This window comes from Chrysochloris asiatica, unplaced genomic scaffold, assembly GCF_000296735.1.
Source record: "Chrysochloris asiatica unplaced genomic scaffold, ChrAsi1.0 scaffold00347, whole genome shotgun sequence".
NCBI classification, from domain to species: domain Eukaryota; kingdom Metazoa; phylum Chordata; class Mammalia; order Afrosoricida; family Chrysochloridae; genus Chrysochloris; species Chrysochloris asiatica.
The window spans coordinates 1,579,882-1,606,012 of NW_006408865.1; the positions used below are offsets into that span (position 1 = coordinate 1,579,882).

The 26,131-nt window shown below is 40.4% G+C and overlaps 1 protein-coding gene across 10 annotated transcripts in view; it reads right to left on the minus strand.

Moving 5' to 3' along the window:
* Positions 1-26,131, minus strand: part of ANKS1B (ankyrin repeat and sterile alpha motif domain containing 1B) — a 671,108-nt gene that overhangs the window by 63,568 nt on the left and 581,409 nt on the right. For 4 of the 10 annotated variants that reach the window (XM_006875942.1, XM_006875939.1, XM_006875946.1 and 1 more), the window contains 3 exons: positions 17,954-18,025; positions 11,081-11,209; positions 8,739-8,810 (listed from right to left, as the gene is read on the minus strand). In XM_006875942.1, the coding sequence (XP_006876004.1) occupies positions 8,739-8,810; positions 11,081-11,209; positions 17,954-18,025 (273 nt within the window). Of the gene's footprint in view, positions 1-8,738; positions 8,811-11,080; positions 11,210-17,953; positions 18,029-26,131 lie in introns of all 10 variants that reach the window. The other 6 variants (XM_006875944.1, XM_006875943.1, XM_006875941.1 and 3 more) reach the window with 2 other exon arrangements.

Genomic DNA, 26,131 nt, shown 5'->3' on the forward strand with positions numbered 1-26,131 from the left:
CCATACAGATTTAATCTTGGAAACTCACTGTAGAGTTTACTAAGTTGTAGTTGTAGTAGTAGTTAGGAGCCACTGACTTGGTACTGACCCATTGCGACCCTAGGCACGACAGATTGAAACGCTGCTCAGTCCTGGGTCAACTTTATAATCATTGCTACGCCTGAACCCACTGCTTCTGCCACTTTGCCAATGCATCTTGTTAGGGGTCGCCCTCTTTTTCTCTGACCCTCCACTTTACCAAGAATGTTATCCTTCTTCAGTGACTGGTCCCTCCTGATAATATGTCTGAAGTGTGAGAGACAATGTCTGGCCATCCTGACTTCAAAGGAGCACTCTGGCTGCACTTCTTCTAACACAGATCTGTGTGTTCTTTTGGCAGCCCATGGTACTTTCAGTATTCTCCCCGAGCACCATAACTCAAAAGCAAAGCATCAATTCTTCTGTGGTTTTCCTTATTCACATGCAGCTTTCACATGCATATGAGGTTATTGAAAATACCATGGCTTGGCTCAGGCGCACCTTAGTCCTCAAGCTGACATCTTTGCTCTTCAACACTTTAAAGGTCTTGTGCAGCAGATTTACCTAATGTAATACGTCGTTTGATTTCTTGATGGCTTCCAAGAGTGCTATTGGTTGATCCAAGCAAAATGAAGTCTTTGACAACTTCAATGTTTTCTTCATTTCTATGGATGTTATTTATTGGTCCAATGGTGAGGATTTTTGTTTTCTTTACATTGAGATGTAACCCATACCAAAGGCAGTGGCCTTCGATATTCAACAATAAGTATTTTAAGTCCTCTTCACTTTCAGCAAGCAATGTTGAGTCATCTGCATATCGCAGGTTGTTAAAGAGTTGTCCTCCAATCTTGATCATCTAACCCAGCTTCTCGGATTATTTGCTCAGCACAAAGATTGTCTTTAGTGTCTGATGTATCAAATCTGTTCTTCAGATGATCTCTAATTTCAGGTGGCATATGTTCAAGGTCATATTTTCGTACTTGTGGACTTGAAAATTTTTTCTTCAGCCTCAGCCTGAATATGCATATTGATGATCTGTTCCACAGTCTGCCCTGGCCTTGTTTTGGCTGATTATATGGCGTTTTCCCACTGTCTCTTACCACAGATGTAGCTCATTTGATTTCTGTGCATTCCATCTGGTGAGGTGCATGTGTATAGTTATCTTTTATGTTGTTTCAAAAAGGTATTTGCAATGAAAAAGCCATTGGTCTTGCAAAATTCTATTATACGATCTCCAGCATCGTTTCTATCACCAAAGCAATATTTTCCAACCACTGATCCTTCCTGCTTGTTTCCAACCTTTGCATTCCAGTCACCAGTAATTATCAATACATCTTGATTGCATGTTTGATCAATTTCAGACTGAAGTTGGTAGAATTTTTCAATTTCATCACTGGCTTTAATGGTTGGTGCATAAATTTGAATAATAGTGGTATTAACTTGTCTTCCTTGTAGGCGTATGGATATTATCCTATCACAGTGTTGTACTTTATGACAGATTTTGATATGTTCTTGATGATGAATGCGATGCCATTCCTCTTGAATTTGTTATTCTCGGTATAGTAAACCATGTGACTGTCAGATTCAAAATGGCCAATACCAGTCCATTTCAGCTCATTAATGCCTAGGACATTCATGTTTATACGTTCCATTTCATTTTTACAATTTCCAATTTTCCTAGATTCATACTTCACACATTCCATGTTCTGATTATTAATGGATGTTTACAGCTATTTCTCTTTGAGTTGTGCTCCATTAGCAAATTAAAGTCCCGAGGGCTTTACTCCATTCTCATCATCACAGACAACTCTACTCTGAGGAGTCAGTTCCTCCCCAGTTACATTTTGAGTGCCTTCCAACCTAAGGGGCTCATCTTATGGTACTATAGCTGACAATATTCTGGTGTTCTTCATCATGTTTCAATATTCAATAATCTGGTGCTAAGAGTGTTCCACAGCTATTCATAAGATTTTCAGTAACTAAATACTCGGAAGTAGTCCGTCTCTCCTTCTTCTTAGTCTGTCTTTGTCTAAAAGTTCATCTGAAACTTGTCCACTATGGGTGACCCTTCTGGCATTCTGGAAGTGACCCGTGGCTAGTTTCCAGAATTATAGCAACACACAAATCACCACAGTACAACAAACTGACAGACAAGTGGTGGAGGGTTGCTATTAGTCAGAATCAATTAGATGACAATGTGCTTTATATTTTTTTTAAGGATGCAATGAGAACTCTGACATTTTAATTTTTGTGAAAACACTGCAATCTACCCCAAATTACTTCATATACCTGTACCTAAGTAGCTTACTTTAGTCAGTGTGGTGCTGTAGGATGAGGACTGGACTGCTAACCACAAGGCTGGCAGTTCAAACCTATCAAACACTCTTTGGACATTCTACAAGTGAGAGCTAGGAGTTGGAGTCGACTACATGGCACTTAACAATAGCAAGCTTATGGACTCTTTGAGGGGTCCTAAAACTGTTTTTTTAGAATAGCTATATTGTCAACTATTTTAAAAACTCAGGACTTCCACTCACACATGAGACTAGTGGGACAGCCTGGGGATGCAGAATCAGAATGGTGGTGTTAGACTTCCAGGGTTCAAATCCTGAACCTGCACATCTGGTGTGTGACCTCAGGGAAGTGACTCCGTTTGCCTTTGTTTCCCCATATACAAAGTGGACACAGTGGCTGTATTTATCTTATGAGGCTGTAAACAAATCACTGCACATAGTCTATTTGTGCAAGCCCTGGCATCTAGTTTTCAGGTGTTAACTTGTTATTAGTAGTAACAAACTCACTTCTCTAGAGGAGCAGAGCTCTAGTGGCCCAGTGGGTAAGGGCTTGGCAGCTAATCAAAAGATCAGCTATTCAAAACCATCAACTGCTCTGCAGGAGAAAGACTTGGCTCCTATAAAGATCACAACCTAAAAATTCTATGGGGCAGTTGCCCTGTCCTATGTAACATCAGAGTTGGAAGTAGACTTATTAACAACATGAGATAATGCAGATGATACAACCTTGCTTGCTGAAAATGAAGAGGACTTAAAACACTACTGATGAAGATCAATACTACAACCTTCAGTATGGGTTGCACCTCAATGTAAAGAAAACAAAAATCTTCACCAATGGACCAATAAATAACATCATGATAAATGGAGAAGAGATTGAAGTTGTCAAAGACTTCATTTTGCTTGGATCAACCATCAACACTCATGGAAGCAGCAGTCAAGAAATCAAAAAATCTGCTGCACTAGACCTCTTTAAAGTGTTGAAGAGCAAAGATGTCAGCTTGAGGACTAAAGTGAGCCTGGCCCATGCCATGTATTTTCAACAGCCTTATATGCATGCAAAAGTTGGACTGCAAATAAATAAGCCCATAGAAGAATTGACGCATTTGAGTTACAGTGTGGAAGAAGAATATTAAAAGTATCACGGACTGCTGAAAAACCAAACAAATCTGTGTTGGAAGAAATGAAAACAGAATGCTCCTTTGAAGCCAGGATGGTAAGACTTCATCTATCATACTTAAGATGTATTTTTAAGGAGGGACTAGTCCCCGGAAAAGGATATCATGCTGGGTAAAGTGGAAGGTCAATGAAAAAGAAGAACCCCCCCAACAATATGGATTGGCACAATGGCAGCAACAATGGGCTCAAGCATAGTCAACGATTGTGAGGTTTTGTTCTGTTGTGCATAGGGTCGCTATGAGTTGGAATCAACTGAAAGTCACAGTTTAGAACACTCATTGGCTGTCAGCAGATGACGGGGGAGCCAGGCAAACAACAGCTATGGTTCTTGGGATGGGCTAGGATGTTCCCTCAGGCTGTAGTCAGGGTCTTCCCTCTGCTGCTATCAATGGTATCTGCAGGACAACTCTATGGTGATACCGCTTCCACTTTGGAGTGATTAAAGGCTTACATGTGGGGCTCCTCCACTGGACTGTGAACTCAGTGAGGACAGGAACCAAATCTTAGTCATCCTTGTTAACAACGTCCATTTGAGGAAACCTTTGACAGAGGAAGGCACCACTCTGATCTCTGGTTTCTGTCTTACTGGGAGAGACATTTTAATCTCAGACTGGTGAACTGAACCCTGCCCCCCACCCCCACCCCATTCCCACCCCCATTGCCCCAATTAAAAGGGAAAACTAGGGAAAGTCTTCATCTACAATACTTTTGGCCAAATAATACTGCATTATTTTTAAGATCACCGATATCTCTAAAGTATTTCTGGGAGTTGTGGCTGAAAATGCCACCATGTTGAATACAAAAAATAGCATCTTCAGCTTCAAAGTGAAAATTAACTATAAGTCGAGACCTACGCTGTTTAGGTGGTGAGAGTTCTAATTCACAATTCCATAGCCTCAGATAACAGATCAGACCCCCACACGTCTGGGTTTGCAAGTGAGCCCAGTGAAGGCAGCGTTAGCGATCGTATCACAATCAGGTAGATTTTATTTAATTAAATGGGAAATACGGTCTGGTGATAGTCAAGAAGCAGTAGAGTTTCTATTTTCATGTAAACTCCCTAAAATAAACACCAAGGGTAGCAAACCAGGAAAATGCCCAAAAGAACAGAATGGCTTCTAAATCGATGGCTTTCTCTAAGTTTTATTTTAGTCAACAGAAATGTATTTAACTAAATTATTCTCCACCAAGATTATCAAAATGGCTTTGTTACTGTGGACAGAATAGGATCCATTCAATTTTGAGAAATTGACTGAAATTCAAATCACAGATCTGGTGTATTTTCAATGGCACTATGTACATTGTGCAGTATTCATGCTGATTACAACATCAAATAGCTGGACTGAGATAGTTTAGTTAATAATGTGAAATAAGCGCTGTCAAATTAATTTCTTAGATATGTTCATGAATGTCTCTAAAATTAGTATGAGATTTGTAGATTGAGAAACTTTCCCATTTTTGAATTGTTCTTTGGTAACATAATTTAGATCAGATATACATTTAAAATATAAGACTATCAGATTTAAAAAAACAAGAAAAATCCTAAAAGGTATTTGCCAATGGTCTCAATATTTAAGTAAGAAATTTGGCCTAAGAGAAGCAGAGTGAGTGATGTTGTGGTTGAAAGACATTAACTCAGCCTCAGATTTAGAACTTATTATGTGACTTCAGGAAAATCTTTCTAAGTCTCAGTTTCTTCATCTATAAAATGGGCATGATAACTGTTACTACTCTCATAGGATTGTTGTAAAGATTATATGAGATAAATATACACAGCACTTGGCACAGATTCTAGCACATCGTAAGTACATGTAAACATTAGCAGTTGTTGTCGTTGTGAAGTGCCTTGGAGTTGGTTCCGACTCATAGCGACCCTGTATAGCATTTCCAAGGAGCAGCTGGTGGACCAGTGTCAAACCAGGAGTCCAACCTTATTGTTGTGACTAAACAATGACTCACGACCAGAAGCACACAAGAATTAATCTAGAAAGACATCCAGTATGCTCCTTAGAAGAGAGGATGGTGAGACTCTGGCTTGTTTCATTTGGACATGACATCAGGAAAGACCAGTTGTTAGAAGTGGCCATCATGTTTTGGTAAAGTGCATGAGTGTGTTAAGTGCCGTTGAGTTGGTTCTGACCCATAGTGACCCTGTATAGATAAGGTTTCCAAAGAGAAGCTGATGAGCTTGAACTGCTGACCTTGCAGTTCAAACCAACTTAAAGTCCAGCGCCTTAATCCACAGTGCCAAACCAGGACTCCTTTGGTAAAGTAGGAAGGGAAAAAAGTGTGAAACCCTCAGTGAGACGGACTGACACAGTAGCCACAACAATGGACTCAAGCTAATCAGAGACCATGACGATGGCACAGTGTTGTGTTTGTTAGATATAAGGTCATCAGGAATCAGAGCCAATTCAATGGCAGCTAACAAGGCAAGTCTATAGAAACACTTAGAACTTAAGAAATCTTGACACACACCAGAGTTTGTTTCAACTGAACACAGTACCTGGGATAAAGATGCATTACTACGGACAATTTTAAGTGTACTCTACATTGGACAAAAGTATCATGACATCAGTCTTTTTGCTAGTCAAGTGACTAGAATATTAAACTCCCAATCATATACAAAGACTCCAGTTTCATGTATATTCATTCATATTTAGGTTTCCATGAATAACATTTTATGTTTCTCTTTAAAACTGTTTTATAGTTCAATTATAAGCTTTTAAATATTTCTCACCAAAAGTTGTTCATACAAAAGAAATGCCACAAATAAAAAGCTCGGGTTCATCTGCTAGCAACCACAGGCGTGGCTTTATCATTGCTATGTTAAATTGGCCTGAGATTTGCTTTGACCTTTTGGTCCTGTTGTTCTCCATTGTTGTTTGGTGGTGTCAAGTCACAGCAGCCCCATGGTTTCCTAGGCATAACCGTTAGGAAGACTGCCAGGTCTTTCTCCCAGGGTCGCTGGGCGGATTTGAACTGTCAACCTTTTGGTTGGCAGCTGAATGCTTGCCTGATAATTTTTATTTTGGCGGGGGCATTATGAATTGAGTGAAGGCTTACAGAACAGACCATCAGTTTTACATTCAATAAATCACAGACTTTGTTACATCTCAGTGATTGTAATCCCTTCCATGTAATACCAGTTATCCCACTTCCTTTCTGTGGTTCGTATTTCCATTTCACCTTTCTGAACTCTGGCCTTAGATAAATGTTGCCCTTTTGACCTTGAATGGTTGACCACCCATGGTGAGAATGCCTTATTAGTTTTGTTGTCCCCCTTTTATACCTAGCTATCACTTGGCTGGAAATTGGGTCACAAGGGGAAGTTCTAGTCCAGATATGAAGGGTGGCTGAGGGCCATAGTCTTGGGTTCCTCCAGTCTCTTTTGACCAGTAAGCCCTGTTTTAGTTTTTTATAATTTTGAGTTTTATTCCAGATTTTCTTCCACTCCCTCAAGGACCTTTTAATGTGATCCCTTTCAGAACAGTTGAGTGGTAACCAGGCACCATCTAGTTCTGGTCTCAGGGTCATGGAGACTGATGTTCATGTATTTCATTAGTCCATTGGACTAATGTCTTCAATTTTCATCACTCTTCTTTCTTCTGCACATGAAGACCAACAATTGTACCTTAGATGGCCACTCATGAGCTTTTAAGATCCTAAGTGCTTCTCACCAAATCAGGATGCGCAACACTGTCGTTATGGACAACATTATGCCAGTTGACCACTGTGTCCCCTGAGACTATAGTCCTGAGCCCTCACAGGCTGATATTATTACCTTGTACTGTTCTGGTAGCATAGTGTTATGTAGTAGTTAAGAATCGGGCTGCTAACCTCAAAGTCAGTGAAACTGCCAGTGGTTCCACAGGAGAAAGATGAGGCTTTCTGCTCCCAAAAAGATTTACAGCCTCGGAAACCCGCTTCAGGGTGGCTATGGGTTGGAACCGACGCGACGGTACTTAACAACAACTGTTAGATAGCTCTAAGCCTCTATACATCTACCACGAAGGAAAGAAGACAAAGGGACATATCAAAGAAAAAACAAATGTGGACTTGTTGTAAGGCTGAGATTCGGTCCCCTTGGCTAACATAGACACTAGGAACCCAGTAGTCACCAACCACAGACATTTTCCATTTAGTCATTATTTACTGTCCTTAAAATGATTTAATTTAGATTGAATTTTCTTTACATTAAAAAACATGGAATAATTAATGTTGTTGGTAAGTACCGTGGAGTTGGTTCCGACACATAGTGATCCTGCACAGGGTTTCCGAGGCTGTAAATCTTTACAGAAGCAGAATGCCTCATCTTTCTTCTGGAATAATTAATAAACCTCACGAATTATATAAGCTATATACTTTGAGGACTAAGGTGTACTAGACCCAAGCCTTGGCATTTTCAATTATCTCATATGTATGTGAAAGGTGGACAACGAATAAGGAAGACTTGAAGAAGAATTAATGAGTTTTAGTTAGGATATTGGAAAAGAATATTGAGTATACCATGGACTACCAGAAGAATGAACAAGTCTGCCTTGGAAGAAGAAGTACAGCTAAAAAAGCTCCTTAGAAGTGAGGATGGTGACACTTTGCCTCACAAACTTCAGACACAGTATCAGAAGGGAACAGTTCCTGGAGAAGGTCATCATCCTTGGTAAAGTAGAAAGTTAGCAAAAAAGAGGAAGACCCTTATCAAGATGGATTGGCCTTGAGGCCTAGCAATGGGCTCAAACACAGCAACTTCTGTGAGGATGGTGCAGGGCCAGGAGTGTTTTATTCCTTTGTACATAGGGTTTCTAAGCACACTGACTCAAAGGCATCTAACAGTGACAACATAATATGTAAGCAGTGCTTATCTATTGGGTAATTTTTAGTTGACTGGCGGTCTTTTTAGAAAATATTCTTAGAATGCAAAATGGGTACTTACAACCTTTTCTTGTGCTAAGTAAAGAGATCATTTCTCTCCTAATCTGGAGAAGGACCAACATATATGCAATAATTTGCAAGCTTTAACAAAAGGAAAACAACTAATCTATCAAAGTAGTAGACATCAGCCCTGAAAGTACAGGGAGGTAAGTTCAAGTATAAACATGAACAAAGCCAAACACCTTTTGACATAACACCAATGTGATTCAGCAGACGAGCAGATGAAGAAAAGAATCATTTGAAAAGTAGCAATTTATATCCATACCCCCTATTTAGTATTTCACAGCTCCTGGGAATAAAATAGTTTGGCAAACTTACCCGCATTTTTGCACACGCATCCTGGGTTGACTCTGTCCCCCTGAGCTCTTTTATCAGCATAGAACCTAAATACTAAAACAATTTAAAAAACGGTTTATGAAAAAGTATAAAATACCAGTAATGATTTAAAAACAAACTGGAATTATAATGGTCTAGGATTCCCGGCTATAAATTCTTGCACAACTTTTGAAAGCTAACAGTGTTTAATCCTAACCAATCACTGCATCCACAGGGAGAATGCGGCAGAACTAATCAAAAGTTCTAGGGGTAGCAAATTGTTCTTTACAATAAATGGAAGCATTTTCTAAAAATGCCATCTTTCAAATCATATTTAACTGCAAAATGGGGCATCTAAAAATGTTTTCCTTTTTTTTTTTTTTGAGGCAGCAATGTCTGCAAAAATAAATCACACTACTATCTATGTAATTACAGGGTTGTATGAGACAGCTGAGAAGCTAAGCAACATGTACCCCATTTAGGCTTATTTGGTTGCACAGGTAATTAATGGTAGGCTGTTCTCAGGCGGAGATATGCTTTCGACCTTTTTCATTCATAGCTGTGGGTTCTCTGCTGATCCACCTGAGAATGGGGTGGGAGGGGGATATAAGGAGTAAGGGTGTAATCTCAGTTGTTTCACAGTAGAGATCTGGATCCCTGAGTCCCTGTTGTACATTGACATTTTTGAGGACCTAGTGGAGACAGGAGTAGTATGAGAAAGGTGACTCCCAGAAACTCCCTTTGCTGTTAAGTGACCGTATCCCAATACTGCCCAGGCACAAAATGCCACTTATGCTTCAAGTTCTGACTGGGAGCAAATCATTCTAAGCAAAACATCTATTTTGTCTTTGTGTCAACTGACTCCTCCTTAACCTTTTGAAGCTTCCATAGGGCTCATTCCTTTTGTTATTTTCTCCTCCCTGATGCCATTCAGGAGTCCCTGGGTGGTGGCAAAGGGTTTATGTGTTGTTAACAAAAAGATAGTTCAAGTCCAGAGTCATCTCAAAAGACCTTTCTGACTATCTACTTCCAACAAACAGAGTATAGCTCTACTCTCAGACACATGGAGGCACCGTGAGTTGGAACTGACTCCATGGCAATTGGTTGGTTGGAATGCACTTCTAAAAAATATAAGTCCTTTGTACATCTTTTTAAAAAAACAAATTAAAGTTATTATTTCATAAAACAGTCAAAGGATGCTTCCTGAGATGACTGGAGACACCCTGATACACTGCAACGACTACTCTGTGTAGACCTGTTAATTCCTGACCAGGAGTGGATACGCAAGGGCACAAAAGTGAAGAGCTAGGCATGTCATTCAAAGAAGTGCAGGAATTTGGGGTTTAAGCTTTGGAGGAAAGAAGCGACATTTCAACCATGCAGTTTTGGGGAGCTCACTATTGAAATAGATTCAGTGCTGAAATAGATTCAGTGCTGCAAGATAAGCAATAAAAAAGGAGCCGAAGTGCAAAATGGAAAAACAAACAAAACAATGTAAATTGCTTTGAGAATGCCTACCATATCTTCATCAAATTGAAGAATATGATCTTGGTGAAATCCTTATCTTTTAAGCTATTTCGGGAAAGTTTACCCTAATTGAAACATTTATTAAGAGAGGCAGTTTCAATTCAATTCAGAGGGTTCAGGTACTTTTCTTGCTGTTGTCATGACAACCACCACCTGCCACAAAGCCTACATCTTTTGAACATTTACCTGTTCATATTACTCATAATTCTCAGCTAAGCATAACTGAGTCCATTTCTAAAAATAAAATAACAACAAGATCAAGAGTAATTTAATCCTAATGATGCCCATGAACAGAACTTAGTGCTTATAGAAAGTGGCAGATTCAAGGTTTTGAGATCACTGGTGAGTATGTGGGGTGGGGGTGGGAGATGCTATATTTATACTTAAGAGTCCTGCCTGGTGTGATACTGTGGGATAATGCACTGGACCATAAGGTCAGCAGTTTAAACTCACCAACCGCTTCTAAGAAACCCCATACAGGGTCGCTATGAGTCAAAACGCACTTGACAACACTTAACAATAGCATATTTATACTCATTTTTGTTTTAAGATTACACTTCACCATACTTCAGTTGAAAACTTCACCTATGTAAGAAACCAAAACAAATTTTAAGCTTTCGAAAACAAAAGGGTTAAAAAGTTCTACTTGAACTCTTTGGCTAGGTGGCTGGCTACCTAAGAGAAAGAGGAGAGGAGGAGAAAAAAGAATTCAGGAATGGTTCAGTGTTTGGATTTTGCTATAATTTTCCTACAAAACAAACCAGAAAGATACCCTCTCATCCCACCCATACCCAAATACATAAGACAGGGTAACTTACGAAAGCTTTGTAATCACAGGATTGGAAGATGAGCTTTTCTGGGTGATGCTGCCAGTACTGTACTGGAGTTGAGGCTGTAGCTTCATTCGGAGGTCGCAGCGTAATGGAAGGTTCTCCCCAGTCTCCTGTCTGAAAATCATATTTATTCTAGAGGTAGTATGAGCAATGGGAAACTTCATTCCCTACAGCTAGCCTCAGGTCATGATATGCATGTGTGCTTATAAACGTGAAAATGTGGTTCAGTGTATTACATAAATGTATATAAACTACTCTTACTGTTCATTACCTTTTTATATGTATTAGCATCAGATTCTTTAAAGCTGAGTTAATCTTTTGAGGTGTGAAGAAGCTGAGTTATATTTAAATTTAGAATGCCATCTCATGTAATTTAAAAACAAAACATGAACTATTCATCAATGATTGATGAATGGTTGATGGTATGCTATAATAGAAGAGAACATATAATCTCTGAAAGAATTTTCTGTTTGAAAAATTGACTGTCCAGTTTTTAGTTTGAGTTACTTTTACACTCAGAATTCACAGTTCCATTTCAATTCCCAGCTGTGACATAGATCATGCACTTTGGATAAAAGGTGTGTAAGTATGGTCCTAAAAACTTTTAAAAGAAAAACGTACTCATGGATGAAAATAAGTTTCTCTTGGTTGATTTCAATTGTATTGAGGTGATGCCACCATGACTTGCTGGATATACACCTAACTTCCTTAGAAACCCTCAAGTAGCTCTGAAGATTAAACATTTATATACCAACTTGGTCCTATGTGCATATGCAGGGATTTGAGGATCCCCTTTACAAATACAAGCACATTCACATATGATAATGTAGCCTATAATAAATGTGGTCACTAAGACTAACATACATTCCATAATTTCATTGCTCATTTCCCATTAGGTTTGCTCCCACCTGTTTTATTAGCATAAAGTGCTTAGCGTGAGTGTCTGTAAAGTCAAGGGCCTATGTTGCAAGTCTCTTCTGAGTGCTAGTCTAGTTTACACATTACATAAGAGATTTCAAAAGCTTTTCCTGGTTAAGAATTCTGAGTTTTAAAATTTTAGTTTGTTATCTCAAATGGACATAAACGAATGTCTTTGCAGTCAGATTTCCCAAGTTTCCTTCTTCTGGCCTAGATTCAGCTGGCATTACAGAATTAATGAGCAATTACCTTTCCTACAGTTAGGTTTCATGCTTCTAAACCAAATAAAACCTTGGTTAGGGACCAACTGCCAATTCTATGCGAATGGGTAGGCACTCTGTAGACTTTATAAATTAAAGATTTCCAAGGAGTTTGGGATGAAGAGTGCAAACTTTGGGATGTAAGTGTATATGTAATTTAATAGCTTTCATTATCTGAAAGCATCTAGAACCAACTAAAGATTAAGAACCACACTTCCCTAGGAAGTGTTGACGTTTTGGGGGGTGGAGAACTAGCAATTTTTTTTGGACTTGTGTTAGATGGAAAATGAGGTGGTTGTCAATGTTGGTAAAGTTTTAGGCAAGGGTGTTGCTTCTAACTGGCTTTGAAGAACCAGAAGAAAATTCTAGGTTTCCTCAGAAATGGACAGGCTTTTTCATAGAGATATTTGGCTACTGCTTGAAGCTTTTCTCCTTGAGACAGGTCACTCCTAGCTGCAGAAAGAGCAAGATTCCTACCAGGCTATTGTTTCCTTGGCTTCTCCTTGGGGTGGGTGATGAGCCAGCATTTCTCTGCTGCTTCTCTCATGCTGTATTCTGAAATCTACTATCCAAGGTTTGTTTTTCCTTAGTTATTGATTTACTTGCAAATTGCTTGATTTTCCTATCCCCTCTCCATGGATACTGCTAAGAACTCATCTGTCATACCTGCTTTGGTATTATTTTTCTCTATGCTGTGACCCATCCCTATACCTCACCTGACTCTTTGAAGTTTCTCTGTGTTCTGTATTTTGAATCTTTTCCTTCTTTTCTTAAATGTTTACTCTCTCAACTAGCTGTGATGCGCTCTCCAAATTAAAAAAAAAAAAAATCTACAATTAAAAAATGTAGGTGATGTGGATTTTAATATTATTTTGAAGATGAGTGTAAAAACCTTTAACTGAAAAGAATTTGAAACTCTGGAAATATGCAGCTTTGGAATCTAAGTAAAAACCCTCCCCAGATCTATCACATCATCATTGAATTCACCCATAAACCCCCCCTTCTCTCTCTCTTTCCCACTCCCTCGATCGAGCAACAACACAGTAAACAGGTATTGTACATTGAAGTCACAGGGAACACTGTTAACAGAACGACAGAAGTTTGCACGCCACTCCGTGGAATGATACAAAAGGAGGATCGGTTGGCATCAAAAGATCCTTTGATCCAGTCTCTGCTGCTATATGACAGTTCACACCAAGCGCTGATTCAAGTCAGCCCTGTTCCAGTTTAGCTGAGGTAGACCCTTGGCCGAGGTCAACAGGCAGTTTTCCAGAAAGCCTGAACAGACATGGCAAGACCTGGGAGAAATGGGTTGCAGGGGAAAGGCTGAGATTAGGGCTGAAGGTGGCGATGGGTAGGGTGAAGCTAGGGTTATTTGGAAGATTTCACGCGTTAGTACATTAAGCATGCAAATAATATGCAAATCCATTCTCAAATAATTGTCGAATTAACTCAGGCACTTTAAACTTCACTGTGAATTCCATACACTTAAAGCAGAAGGACAGCCAAATGTTGACCCAAATGTTTACGTCATTCACATAAGTGGCAGCAGCCATTTGGGGAGTAACAAACCCCAGCATATAATCTCAGCCAGAAAACCGTGTCAATCTCCTATTTGATAACCACCTGAGGAAACCAGTGGCATCTTCCTTGAATTTTGTTTAGGCAGTGCCATCATCTGCTCCCCCAGGTCACCACTTTGTCCATAAACCACAAACCACCTGCTCTGAGTCCAGATTGATCTCACAGGGCCGCCTCTAGGCGCCATGGGCTGAGATAATTCTAGGGAAGTCTAATCCATTATTTTATGTTCTTTGTGACTTTGAAATATTGCTCCAGTCCAAATATTTTTAAATCCCCTACGGGGACTGAGCCTACCTTTCTGGAAATAGACACTTGAGTTTTGTCATCTTTAGTGCAATTTTCAGAAATTCGATTTATAACAGAGGGAACAAAGGTTTTTATGACTGAATTGATAAGAAAATACATTTCTTCCTGGAAATTAATCAACTTCTTTGGATCTTCGAATCTAAGAATATTTACAGGATTTAGCTTCTAAGTGTAGATTCTTCTTTATGAAATTCATTTAATGGGAACAAATGGGCTCAAACAACTGAATCTATCTTTGAGCTATTGTACAGGACGGGTATAGCCTGGGCCCTTCGGTGGGATTCAATTGTACATGATAAACTTCTAATAAAAACAGGAGTTCAGAAGTCTCAATCCTCCTAGAGGTTGAAGATGACAGGAATAAACTATGGGAGGAAAGGAGGCTAGGTAGAGGAATTATCAAAAAGTCAATAAGGGTTTTTGTGTCAGACATACAGTAAATTTTGAATTGTGAAGCCCAACATTAGGCATCCATATCTATAAACTACCAGCATTTCCTCAGGCAAATGTTTTATTTCATGCAATAATTTTCTAGTAAAAAATATTTGTTAAATACTAAATAGAATTCAGAGTTTTAAAAAGTCTTTTGCTTCAAATAAAGGTTTAAAATCAAATGTTACCTTTAAATGAAACGTAGATTTAATCACTAGAAGCAATAGTGCATTACTCGTTATTCATCACAACGAGATGGAGTAGGAAATATTTTGGGAAAATCAGTTATATTTCATGTGACCCCTTAAGATGCGAACTGGCTTGCAGTCTCTTTAGGGGCTTCCTCTAGGTTAATCACAGAAGAGAAATGAAAATGATTTGAGGCATTCTTAAAGTTGTTATTAGAGCATTTCTTTAGAGAAAACCTTTGCTTAGGTTCATGTATTTGAATGATCCTAACATTCCAAGAATTTGGGCACAGATTCCCAAATTGTTAATTTATGATTATTTTTCATTTTAATGCTTTTTAAAGCTTTTTGCAAAGATTTTTTGGTTTGTTTTTTTACAAACACACTTCATTAAGTAGAGGAAACTGTAGTAGCGTAGTGGTTATGAATCGGGCTGCGAACCTCACGGTCAGCAGTTCTAAACTACCAGCTGTTCTGCGGGAGAAAGATGAGGCTTTCTGCTCCCATAAAGATTTACAGCCTCAGAAACCCTGTACAGGGTCGCTATGAGTCAGAACTGACTCCACGGCATATAACCAACCAACCAACCAAACTACTTAAATTCAAATAAAGTTTAGCCTTTTAATGTAAAGGCAAATGTAATTTAAGATTAGAGTTTTAAATGAGAATTTATTCTGTTTAACAGGTACTTACCAACTGCCTCCTAGAAATTTAGAGTCTGGCTGAACTGGACTATAATTGGATTGTAACTAAATTAATTAAATTACACATTGTTTTAGATCTTCAGGTCATTGGCTAGAAAATATAGCTTCACTAACTAAATTACTTAGGATACAGAAAAAAAAAATTCACAAAATTTCATGTTGTTGTTATGTGCTGTTGAGTCGGTTCCGACTCATAGAAACCCTGTATAGGATTTCTGAGGCTGTAAATCTGATGGGAGCAGCTAGCTGGTGGATTCGAAGCGCTGACCTTACAGTTGGCAGTCCAAGGTGTAACCCATTAAGCCACCAGGACAACACTGGAAACTTTGCATTATTTCCAAAGGGGGTAAACAGCTATAAATTTTAGTTCTTCCATGTACCACGCACTTCAGATACATTCCAAAGCAAATCCTCTTCCCAGAAAAGGAAACCTGAAGAGATTATGTATTCAAGGAGCTCTGGTAGCGTAGTGGTTACGAATCAGGCTGTGAACCTTAAGGTCAGCGGTTCGAAACTACCAGCCGCTCTGTGGGAGAAAGATGAGGCTTTCTACTCCCGTAAAGATTTATAACCTCGGAAACCCTGTACAGGGTCGCTATGGGTCGGAACCGACTCGATGGCACTTAACAACAACAACAATGTGTTGTGTGAATAGAGTGAGAATAGTCTCTAAGGATTTCAGTAAATAATTAAAAATCATAATTATGGCTTATCTTTTTAACATGAATAGAGAAGTATGGTATTTTCTCAGTCTTTAAAGGTTTTTTAAAATTAGGATGTAATTGATCTTTATTTTAGTAGAAGCTTTTAAATCTTTTCTACTAGGAATTATTCCCACCTACCTGCTTGTAAATTTAGATCTGAACATTAACAAACACTATTCTCTAATTTCTTCAGAACATTTAATGAAAAACTTAGATGGTTTAAAATGTCAATTGCTATTTGCAGGTTTTACTTTCAATAATTCTGACCAATTTCAGACATGGGCTACCCAAGCATATATAAGAATTATTTAACTGCATTTACTTTCAATATCTCCAAGGTCTTCATACAGCTAACTGTATGTTTATAAATATGTATGCAGTAAAGGGGGAGCATGGTGGCTCTAGAGGAGAAGCACTAGACTGTGAACCACAAGGTTGGTGGTTCGAGCCCACCAGCTGCTTCACAGGAGACAAGATGAGGTGCTCTGCTCCCGCAAAGATTTACAGTCTTGAAAACCACTGGCATCACTATGAGTCGGAACCGACTTCACAGCACTGAACAACACCATACAAACATGAGTGCTTCAAAATGTCTGTACAAAATGGAATTTGCCTACCAACTTCTTGAAGCGTCTTTCCTCATATTTGGATGTGAATATAAGGAAAAGACCTACAAACATTGACAAACACATATAAGCATGTGTCTGCAGAGTATTTAAAAAAAAAAATCTTCAAGAGTAAAGAATGCTAGCTTTGTCCAATGCAGTTGGCCACAGTGAATCTGTTTCTTTTGCCAATACTGGCTGCTTCCGTTAGTATTTATGGGCTCAGGAGTTAACTGCTGGGTCACTGGAGCACCAGTGCCAAGCAAGCAATCACCCACAGAGCAGACTGGTCCCCACAAGTCCCATGCACAGGAGGAGGGGTACACACGATGCGGCACCCTGAGCGGAGTCCTCGCATGCCAGCCTGAGATCTCTGCTCAGCGATTCTCAACCAAATGTCTCAATCTCTCAGACAGTGTGGACAATCCAATGGGGGAAATTTATGAGAATTGTGGATTAGAACAAAAATGTTTACTTTCCAGACATACAGGAATTGTTCTAAAATAGTCAACGGTCAATTGTGAATATTGGAATATATTACGCAGCTCAGACTCGAATAGGTCCGATATCGCACAAATTCCACAGCTCAATTCAGCATAGTCAAATGGAAAAAGGCTGAGAACCCCTTTATGGCTGCGGTAGTGCCTCTCCCAGCTTCCCTCCTCCCAGAGTTGCATCAAATTTATACAGAATATCATGCAAATGAGACTCAGTTAATTCTTTTGAGTAGAGCACATGAACCTTTGAGAATTATTAGACACAAAGGGTTGAGTAGTCTATGGACATGGGGAAGGACAAGAGGGGGGAGGAGAACATGATATATACATATGTGTATATATATCAATTTACCCTTTTCCTTTTTCCTGTAAAAGCAAGTTAACACAGACACTTGGAATGAAAGCCAAAACTCACACGGGACAGATTTTAACTGTAGACTTCAAAACCAAGTATGCTTCTCATTTCAGGACATGTTTTGCACATCAACTAGTCACAAGGCACAGTCAATGAAGGAGAATACACAAAGAATCTCTGGATTCACTGGACATTACAAACTTTCTGAACTGCCAAGACACAGTACCTATAGCTTTTGACAACACTTTGCAACACAGTACATAACGTTAAGTTCAGGAAGAAGAAATAACCATTTGTAACCTTACATTATGAACCTGATGAATCGCTGAGAAAGGAAATCCAGCATTCTGATTCGTCCATATTTCACAGACAGACGACTGCTGATATAAACAGAAAACTATCTCATCTTGTCAATATTTAAAACATGGCAACTACCAAGGCAGCCGCAAGGAAAGGAAGGGAAAAAACGATGAAAAAAAAAAGCAGAGAATCACAATTCTTAATCAAACCTCCCCACCAATTGTCTTAGGATAGCCAAGGGTCACTCATCATTGATTCCCAAATCATTCTTTTTCCCTAAAAATATTTTAGGCTGGCTGGGGGGGAAAAAAGACCATTTATACATTAATTCTGTATCAAGGGACATTACCAATAAATTTACATTTGGAACAAAACAAACCAACCACAAACGGTTGCACATTTACCAAAGAGATCAGAAATACCCTTCCTCTTCACATTATTAATTTCAGAGGAAAACTATTTTCATTTAGTTCAAGAAAGTTGGGGAGAAACCCTGTTTTGTTTTCTTGTTTTTAGTGCCAGAGCAAATAAGGGAATCAAATGACTTCCCAGATTTAGTCATCATTCCGTTTGATACACCTTGAAGATCTGCATCCTACGAGTCCTGAGGCCTCAATTCTGGTGGGCACAGGAAGAAGTGTCAGCTCGTCACCCCGCTGTGGGCATGTGAAGTGGTGGAGGTGACAGGTATAAGGTAAGAATGGGGGCCAAGGGCATTCACTTCCTATTACTCATTCAGAACCCTTTGGTGCAGCATTGCTGAATGGACCCGCTCCATAATTCAGGCTCTTCTTGACACCATTAGCCATCTATCTAAGGCAGTAATATCTAACACCATCCAACATCCCACCCCAGGAGTTATGACAGAAACCATCACATAAAGCAACTGGCTTTTACATAGTCGTCCTCTTCCTAAATTCCACATGAGACTGAATTACAGAAAATGGTAGAACACCTAAGTTTACTCAGCAAGCATTGCCATCACTCCCAGATTTTAACAACAGACCACACAAAAATCACTACAGAAAGGAAATAAGACCATATCCACAAAATGATCAGAAACCCAGCAAAGGGGACTATTGCTAGCAAATGAATTATGGGAAAGAAAGTTTATTTCTGACTACACATCGCCCCTTCCCCCCAGAAATTTAATTTCTCTTTCTTGCATTAAAACCTGTTTTCTACTCTTGTCAGTTTGTCATCTGGATGACTCACTGGGGACAGACATTCTGGCACTGTAAGACCCCCATGGTTTAACCAAGAGGTATCCTCCAGTCATCCCCCACTTAAACCAACTCTTCTAGTCTTAATTCCTCTATAAACCTCATGCTATGAGCCCACAGGGGGATCTTTCTGACCTTTCAGAAATGAATTCCCTAAACAAGTGGCAACAGGCCATTTAACAATTGGGCTGGCTGCATAAATTTCTTTCTATAGAATAATGAATCTTTTTTTTTTCAAGCTCAACAAATGTTTGTTTAATATCCAGTTAGGATTCAGAAGGCACCCGGGTAGAATAAATGGCTAAGAACTTGGCTAGTAACCAAAAAGCTGAACATTCAAATCCACCCATACATACCTCTGGAGAAAGGGCTGGCAATCGTTCCTATAAAGATTACAGCCAAGAAAACCCCATGAAGCAGTTGTGCCCGCAACACATGGGATCATTCAGGAGTCTGAAGTGATTTCATGGCAATAGGTTGAGTGTTTTGTTTTTCTTTTCCCCCTCCGGATTCAGTAGGTGCCCCTCTGATGTCCCAGGATACAGATCATCCTGTCTAGCCACACTCCTTAATTTACATATGGAGAAACTAAGTCCCAGAGAGGAATAGGGACAGATAAAGTCCTCAGTGAGTGAATGGCAGACTGCCTGAGAGGAGGACACACCCAAGGCCCTAATCTCTAATCCCAAAGTCCCCGTCTCTCAGTGGGCCCTTCCCTGTGGCCTGCTTCCTGGCTGGCTGGCCACCATGCTGACCTTGGTCTGGGGTAGGCAGGTGTATTGTCTCTCCCAGAGACCATTGATGGGCTCAGCCTCTTTCCTATCCTGCTGCAGAGTGAGGCAAGGGACAGGACATGGCTAATTCCATGGGAAGAATGAAGATTTTTTTGCATAAAACTCAAATCTCTAATCAGATTCAATTATTTCTCCCTCTCTCATCACTGACAAGTCTTGAGGTTCAAAATCCCAAGGTGGATAAGAGATTCTTCTACTTCTCCTCTGCGCTCTGCCCTTCTTCCTGGAGTAGGGGGCAAGGTCTATTTTGGGAGCCCCTCACCCCAAATCCAGTTCCCTCTAGTTGAGGGGGATGCGGAAGGGCACAGCCCTCATTTTCATCTGGATGTGGTGGAATTCTCGCTCTGATGACTGGCATGGCTGCTCAGGCTGATCTGGCTTCCACTAACCTCTGGGTAGCAAGGGTCCAACTCCAGTTCTATTGTGTGTGAGTTCTTTGGCGGCGGGGTGGGGATCCCCACTCCACATGTTCTGAGGGAAGAAATCTGACTCCAGCTTGACTTCTCCTCACCTCCACTAAGAGCCAGCCTCCCTCCCCATCAGGACAACCCCTTGAGTGGGACGCAGGAGGACAGGTGGAAGCCCAGCCTCTTTCTGCATGTCCATGCAGAACAGTGGAGGTGCAGGCTGCTCTCTCTCCACTCCTTTCTACCTAGATGAAAAAAGTCAATTCCCACTCATGGCGGCCCCACGCCTGACAGCAGAATGGTGCTCCGTAGGGTTTTTAATGGCTGGTTTTTCAGATAGCCAGGCCTTTCTTCTGAGGTACTTCTGGCCTCTAGCCATTTGATTAGCAGCTGAGCGTATAAAACCTCTGCCTAAACATCTTTCTCCAATTCTCCTTCTCCCAGGTGCTAGGAGAGTCAACAAAGCTCCTGTTTGACAAAAGCCCAATGGTGGAGAGAGACAGAAGCTTCCCTTCCTGCAGGCAGCCCTGAGCTTTCCTCTAGATCTCACTTCACTTGGCCTGGTGGGGATGGGAACACAGCTTTGTTCTCTCTTCTGGGATGGGAAGGAAAGACACCAGTTCTTTCCGCAGGGACTCAGACGCAGAGAATCCTCTATTCAACTCAGTATGAATCTTCTGCCAATCTGGACAGGAGGATGGCTGGGGCAGGGCAGGATTCGCCACCGCTTAGTAAACCCTGCGGGAATCCCTGGGTGGCTCCGACAGTTAAGTGCCTGGCTACTAACCAGCAGTTCCAATTCACCCAGAGGTTCCTAGTGGTCTACTTCGTAAACACCAGTCACTGAACACCCTATGGAGCACAGTTCCATTCCGAGACACATGGGATTCCAGAAACCAGAATCGACTCAACTACAACTGGTAGGTAGTACACCCTAAAGGAGACGTCTGACTTGACTTTTGGCAGTTCGCGCTCTTTAGAATGTGTGGAACCTGGTCATATTAGTTGTCATGGATCAATTCTGAATAAGCAACCTACTGTACAAATGATGTCTCCCAACAGTCACAGAAAATGATCAGAGTCATGGAGAGAAGAGAGGACCCCATGCCATCCATCAAAGAATAAATACTTAAAAAAAAATTATCTGAGGAATAAAAACCACTAAAGGCAGTATATATATATGTGTGTGACTGGTAGACATTTTCAGAATCTATAATGATTTTCATTTTATAAGCTGTTTCAAATTTACAGGAACTTATTTCTGTACATTATAATTTATAATGAAATCACTATCATTTTCAATAATGCATCGGTCATTGTAATTGTTAAAGAAAAAAATGTCAGATTTTTATGATTTTACATTTAAGGCAATTTCTTGTGTTTGAGTGATGAGGGTTATTAAAAGGAAGTAAACTTAACTAGGTTTGTCTCTGATACCTTCTCAGTATCGCAGTAATTTTGTTGGCAGTAAATACTATATCTGGCTCACACTGTAAGGTGGACCAGCTGTAACTGGTGTATTCATAATAGAAAATGGCTCTTCTCCTAAACATGGGCCTATTAGCCGGAGTGCTATTATGAATTTTTTACAGGCAATAGAGTTTCCATGGCAGAAATTCACTATGTTTGTGAAGATCGTATTTCAGAGTACAAAATGTATTAAAGAAAACTGGTTGTTGAAACATTTTGACAAAGAAACTAGAAGGCCAGCGATACAATTCATCTGGGGTCCAAATTTCTAGAAAAGTAGTGACTTTAATTCAAGTGTTAATTAAACTTTAGAAGTGTTTCCTCTGTTAAGAGGAATCATAATAGCCCTTGTTCGACTTACTCTGCCAGGTTACTGTAGGGCTCATGCCAAGCTTTATGAGAGCGGGCACTTTTTCTCAGCTAAAATTTCAGGGCTTAGAGTGGGATGCTACAAGATAAGCGCTGAACTGCTAACTGCAAGGTCGGTGGTTCAAACCCACCAGCCACTCCTCAGAAATTCTATAGAGGTCACTGTGAACTGGAAGCAACTCAACAGCACTTAACAAGGACACACAAAAGGAGCCCTGGTGGAGCAAAAGTTTGGTGCTTGGTTACTAAGTAAGAGGTTGGTGGTTTGGTTCTAACTCATCCAGGCCTCTTCAGGAGAAAGCCCTGACAATCTGCTCCTGTAAAGATGACAGTCTCAAAAGGCCGATGGAGTACTCCTATTCTGACACAGAGGATCGCTGTGAGGGTAAGTCGACTCCATTCCCCTAACAGCAGAGCAAGAACTCGAACAGACGGAATGAAGAAATGGAATCCTATCTAAGGTGTTCAAAAGTTCTCGGAAAACTGGAAGTCACCATACAAACATTAATTACTACTGTTATTCATAATCATTTGCCGTTGGTCTACTTCAACATTGCTAAGCCCTGCACTGCTAACTACAAGGTTGGTGGTTCAAAGTCACCAGTCGCTCCTTGGAAGCCCTATATAGGATTGTGATGAGTTTGAACCAACTCAACTGTACAGGGTCGCTATGGGTCGAAACCGACTCGACGGCACTTAACAACAACAACAACAACAACAACAGTACTTAACAACAATAACTTGTGCCTTTAGTAAATTAAATCAGCCACCAATACACATTTTGTTTTCTACTGAAAACAAAAAACCTCTCCTCAAAGCCCACTGCAGTCGAGTCAATTCCAACTCCTAGAGACCTTATAGGACCTAGAGACCTCATAGGACAGAGAAGAGCTGCTTCATAGGGTCTCTGGGCTGTAAATCTTTACATAAGCAGATTGTCTCATCTTTCTCCATGGGGTGGCTGGTGGATTTGAACCACCGACCTTTGAGGTAGCAGCTAAGTGTTGTAACCACGGTACCATCAGGGCTCCCCTTCTTATGAAACACATGGTAAGTTAACCTTGCGGGCTTCCTGTCAGAATAGCACTGCCATTCCTGAGAAGGGCTGGAAAAGCTTTGTGGAAACCTTAAATAAGGACCATTAGGAACCAGCACACCTTTGTTGAAGGGCTGTATGTAAGAGTGCTTGCAAACACTTCTGTAAAAGCATGCTAAACACCTCGTTTGCAATTTCTTCTGCTTATTAATTTTCTCTCATTCCCATTCCCACATAAATGACAAGTTTATCTGAGCCTGACTTATTATGACATTCAAATAAATGAGGGTTAAATAAAGATAACGTCCATCAGTCATTCCCCTGACTCTGAAAATGTGTCAAAATACAACACAATTGCTTTCAAACCTAATCACAAGATAAAAAGAGCATTACCCATCTCCAAAAATTTTTTTTCTAAAGGTAAACTTTTCTACTCAGTAAATAATTTCTCTCTCCTTCCTCATCTGTTTTTTGCCCCTTTATGGGAATCTTTCCCATTAAAAGCAAACACATAAAATAGAATTTCACATTCTCATGGATTCCAGACTTTCTGGAGCCACCGAGGCTGGATGATCTTTCCCTAAGACTATTGCCCTGAGATAAATATTTAAATTTTAAACCAAAAGTATCTCCTACCTACCGTCAAGTCCTTTTCAAATCAAACAATAGTTTAACTTAATTAATATAGAATATCTCTCTTGGGCCTCGAGCTTTTTTTAAAGAACCATCTATAAGGGATATCAAACTGATAACAGCAACTGTAAACATGAGGCGAGGAACGGAGGGATCCAGTGAGTTTATATTAATGGTAGAAGAATAGTTTGGAAAAGGAGAGTGAGAATGATTTCACGATTCAAGAACGTAATCAGCGTCACCAAATTGTCTATGTAGGAATTGTGTGATGTATGCATGTTTGTGCATATTTTCAACAACAAAATAAACTATTAAAAAACAAGAAAAAAGGAGCAAACAAACCCCACTCCCTTGACCCAACATTCTATTGGAGTTCCTATTTAATTTCTCTTATCTTTAAAGCAGTGGAGTCCTGATGTGGCACTACAGAATAAGCACTGGACTGCTAGCCAAAAGGTCCATGGTTCTAACCCACCATCTGCTCCTTGGAAACCAAACATAGGGTTGCTCTGAATCGGAATCGACTTGATGGCACTTAACAACAACTTTAAAGGAAATCCCCAAGAGATGCCTACATGCCAGCTCTCCAGTTTCCCTTTTCCTGTGCCTGTTTGAGTCCACTCCATTTGAAACTGTTCTTTTCAGTAACCTCCTCGCTACAAACGCAATGATCAAGTCTGACTTCTCCTTTCTCTGGACCTATTAGCCACACTGGGCACACGGGACCAGTCCTCCCACTTCTGGGCCTTTTTTGATACGACTGTCCTGTGATCCCAGAGTGTTCCTTCTTTGGCTATCTGGTGGTCTCATTCAATCCCTACTCCCAAATGTGTATCTCAAGCCCATACCTCTGGCCTGAACTCAAGACTGAGATATTCAACTGCATATGTAACACTTTTCTATTTTGATGTTTAATAGGCATCACAACCTTAAATCACATGCCCAAACCCAAGCTTCCGGTTGCTCCTACCTTTCTTATCTCAGCAAAGAGCAGCTGCAGTCTCAAACCCTTGGAGGTGTCCCTTCCCTCACATTTCACATTCAATCCAGAAGGAAGTTACTCCACAAATCTATTTCCACTTCTCATTCTTCTCCTGTACCTGGTCCAGGCCACCACCATTTCTCATTAGATTATTCCATTAGTTTCCTAACTGATCTCACTGCTTCCATCCTTGCACCCTTAGTGTCTATTCTCAGTAAAAAACACCACCAAATTTGTTGCCACTGAGTCAATTCCAACCCATGGCAACCCCAAGTATGTTGGAGTAGAACTGTGCTCCATAGAGTTTTCACGGCTCTGACCTTTTGGAAGCAGGTCATCAACATGTCTCTGGAGGGTATGGCTACCCAGAGACTTAATATTATAGCCCAAACGACCCATTTACAGTGAAAGCCAGATCATATTACTCCGCTCCATCAAACTCAGTATCTTAACAGTGGCCTACAAAGTTCTCCATCCTCTGGTACTCACATCTGCTGTCCCTTCTCTCCTCCTGCACTACCACGCTTTCTCTTGCTTACTTGCTTCAAAGCCTCTGCATTTGTTTCTCCTTTTGCCTGAAATGTTCTTCAAGATACTGCAGGACTAGCTCTTTCCCTTCCTCCAGGTTTCTACTTAAAGCTTACCTCCTCACAGAAGGCTTCCTCGACTACCCTCACATATATAAATCAAGTACTGGTTTTCACACAGTCAAAAAGATTATCCCTTCTAATTCAAACTTAGAATACAAAAGGAAGTCAAAGGCCTAAGAGCCTAACATCCATTCAAAGGTTAGATATTGCAGAGTTGACTCGGACTCACAGTGATCCTACAAGACAGTGTGTTCTGCTGTGTGTTGTGAAATGCTGTTGAGTCGATTCCTACCCATAGGGACCCTGTATAGGGTTTCTGAAGAGCAGGTGGTGAGCTTGAACTGCCAACCTTGCAGTTCAAACAGCTTTGCTGTCTGGTGCATTAACCCACAGCGCCACAGCAGGACTCCACAGGGCAGAGTAGAAGTACCTTATAAGGTTTCTGAGGCTGTGACCTTTATAGGAGATCACCAGGTCTTTTTCTCCCGCAGGTCTGTGAACTCCAACTGCCAACTGTTTGGTTAGCACTCAAGTGCTTAACCATTTGAAACCATGGCATCTTTCAAAGACAAGTTACTGGCAATCTATGGGCCACAAAGATGAGTAAATATCAGCGTGCTTTGCTCAGCATTTAAGGACTGGGTATTGCCACGGGCGCCATCATCTTTCCATTGCCAAA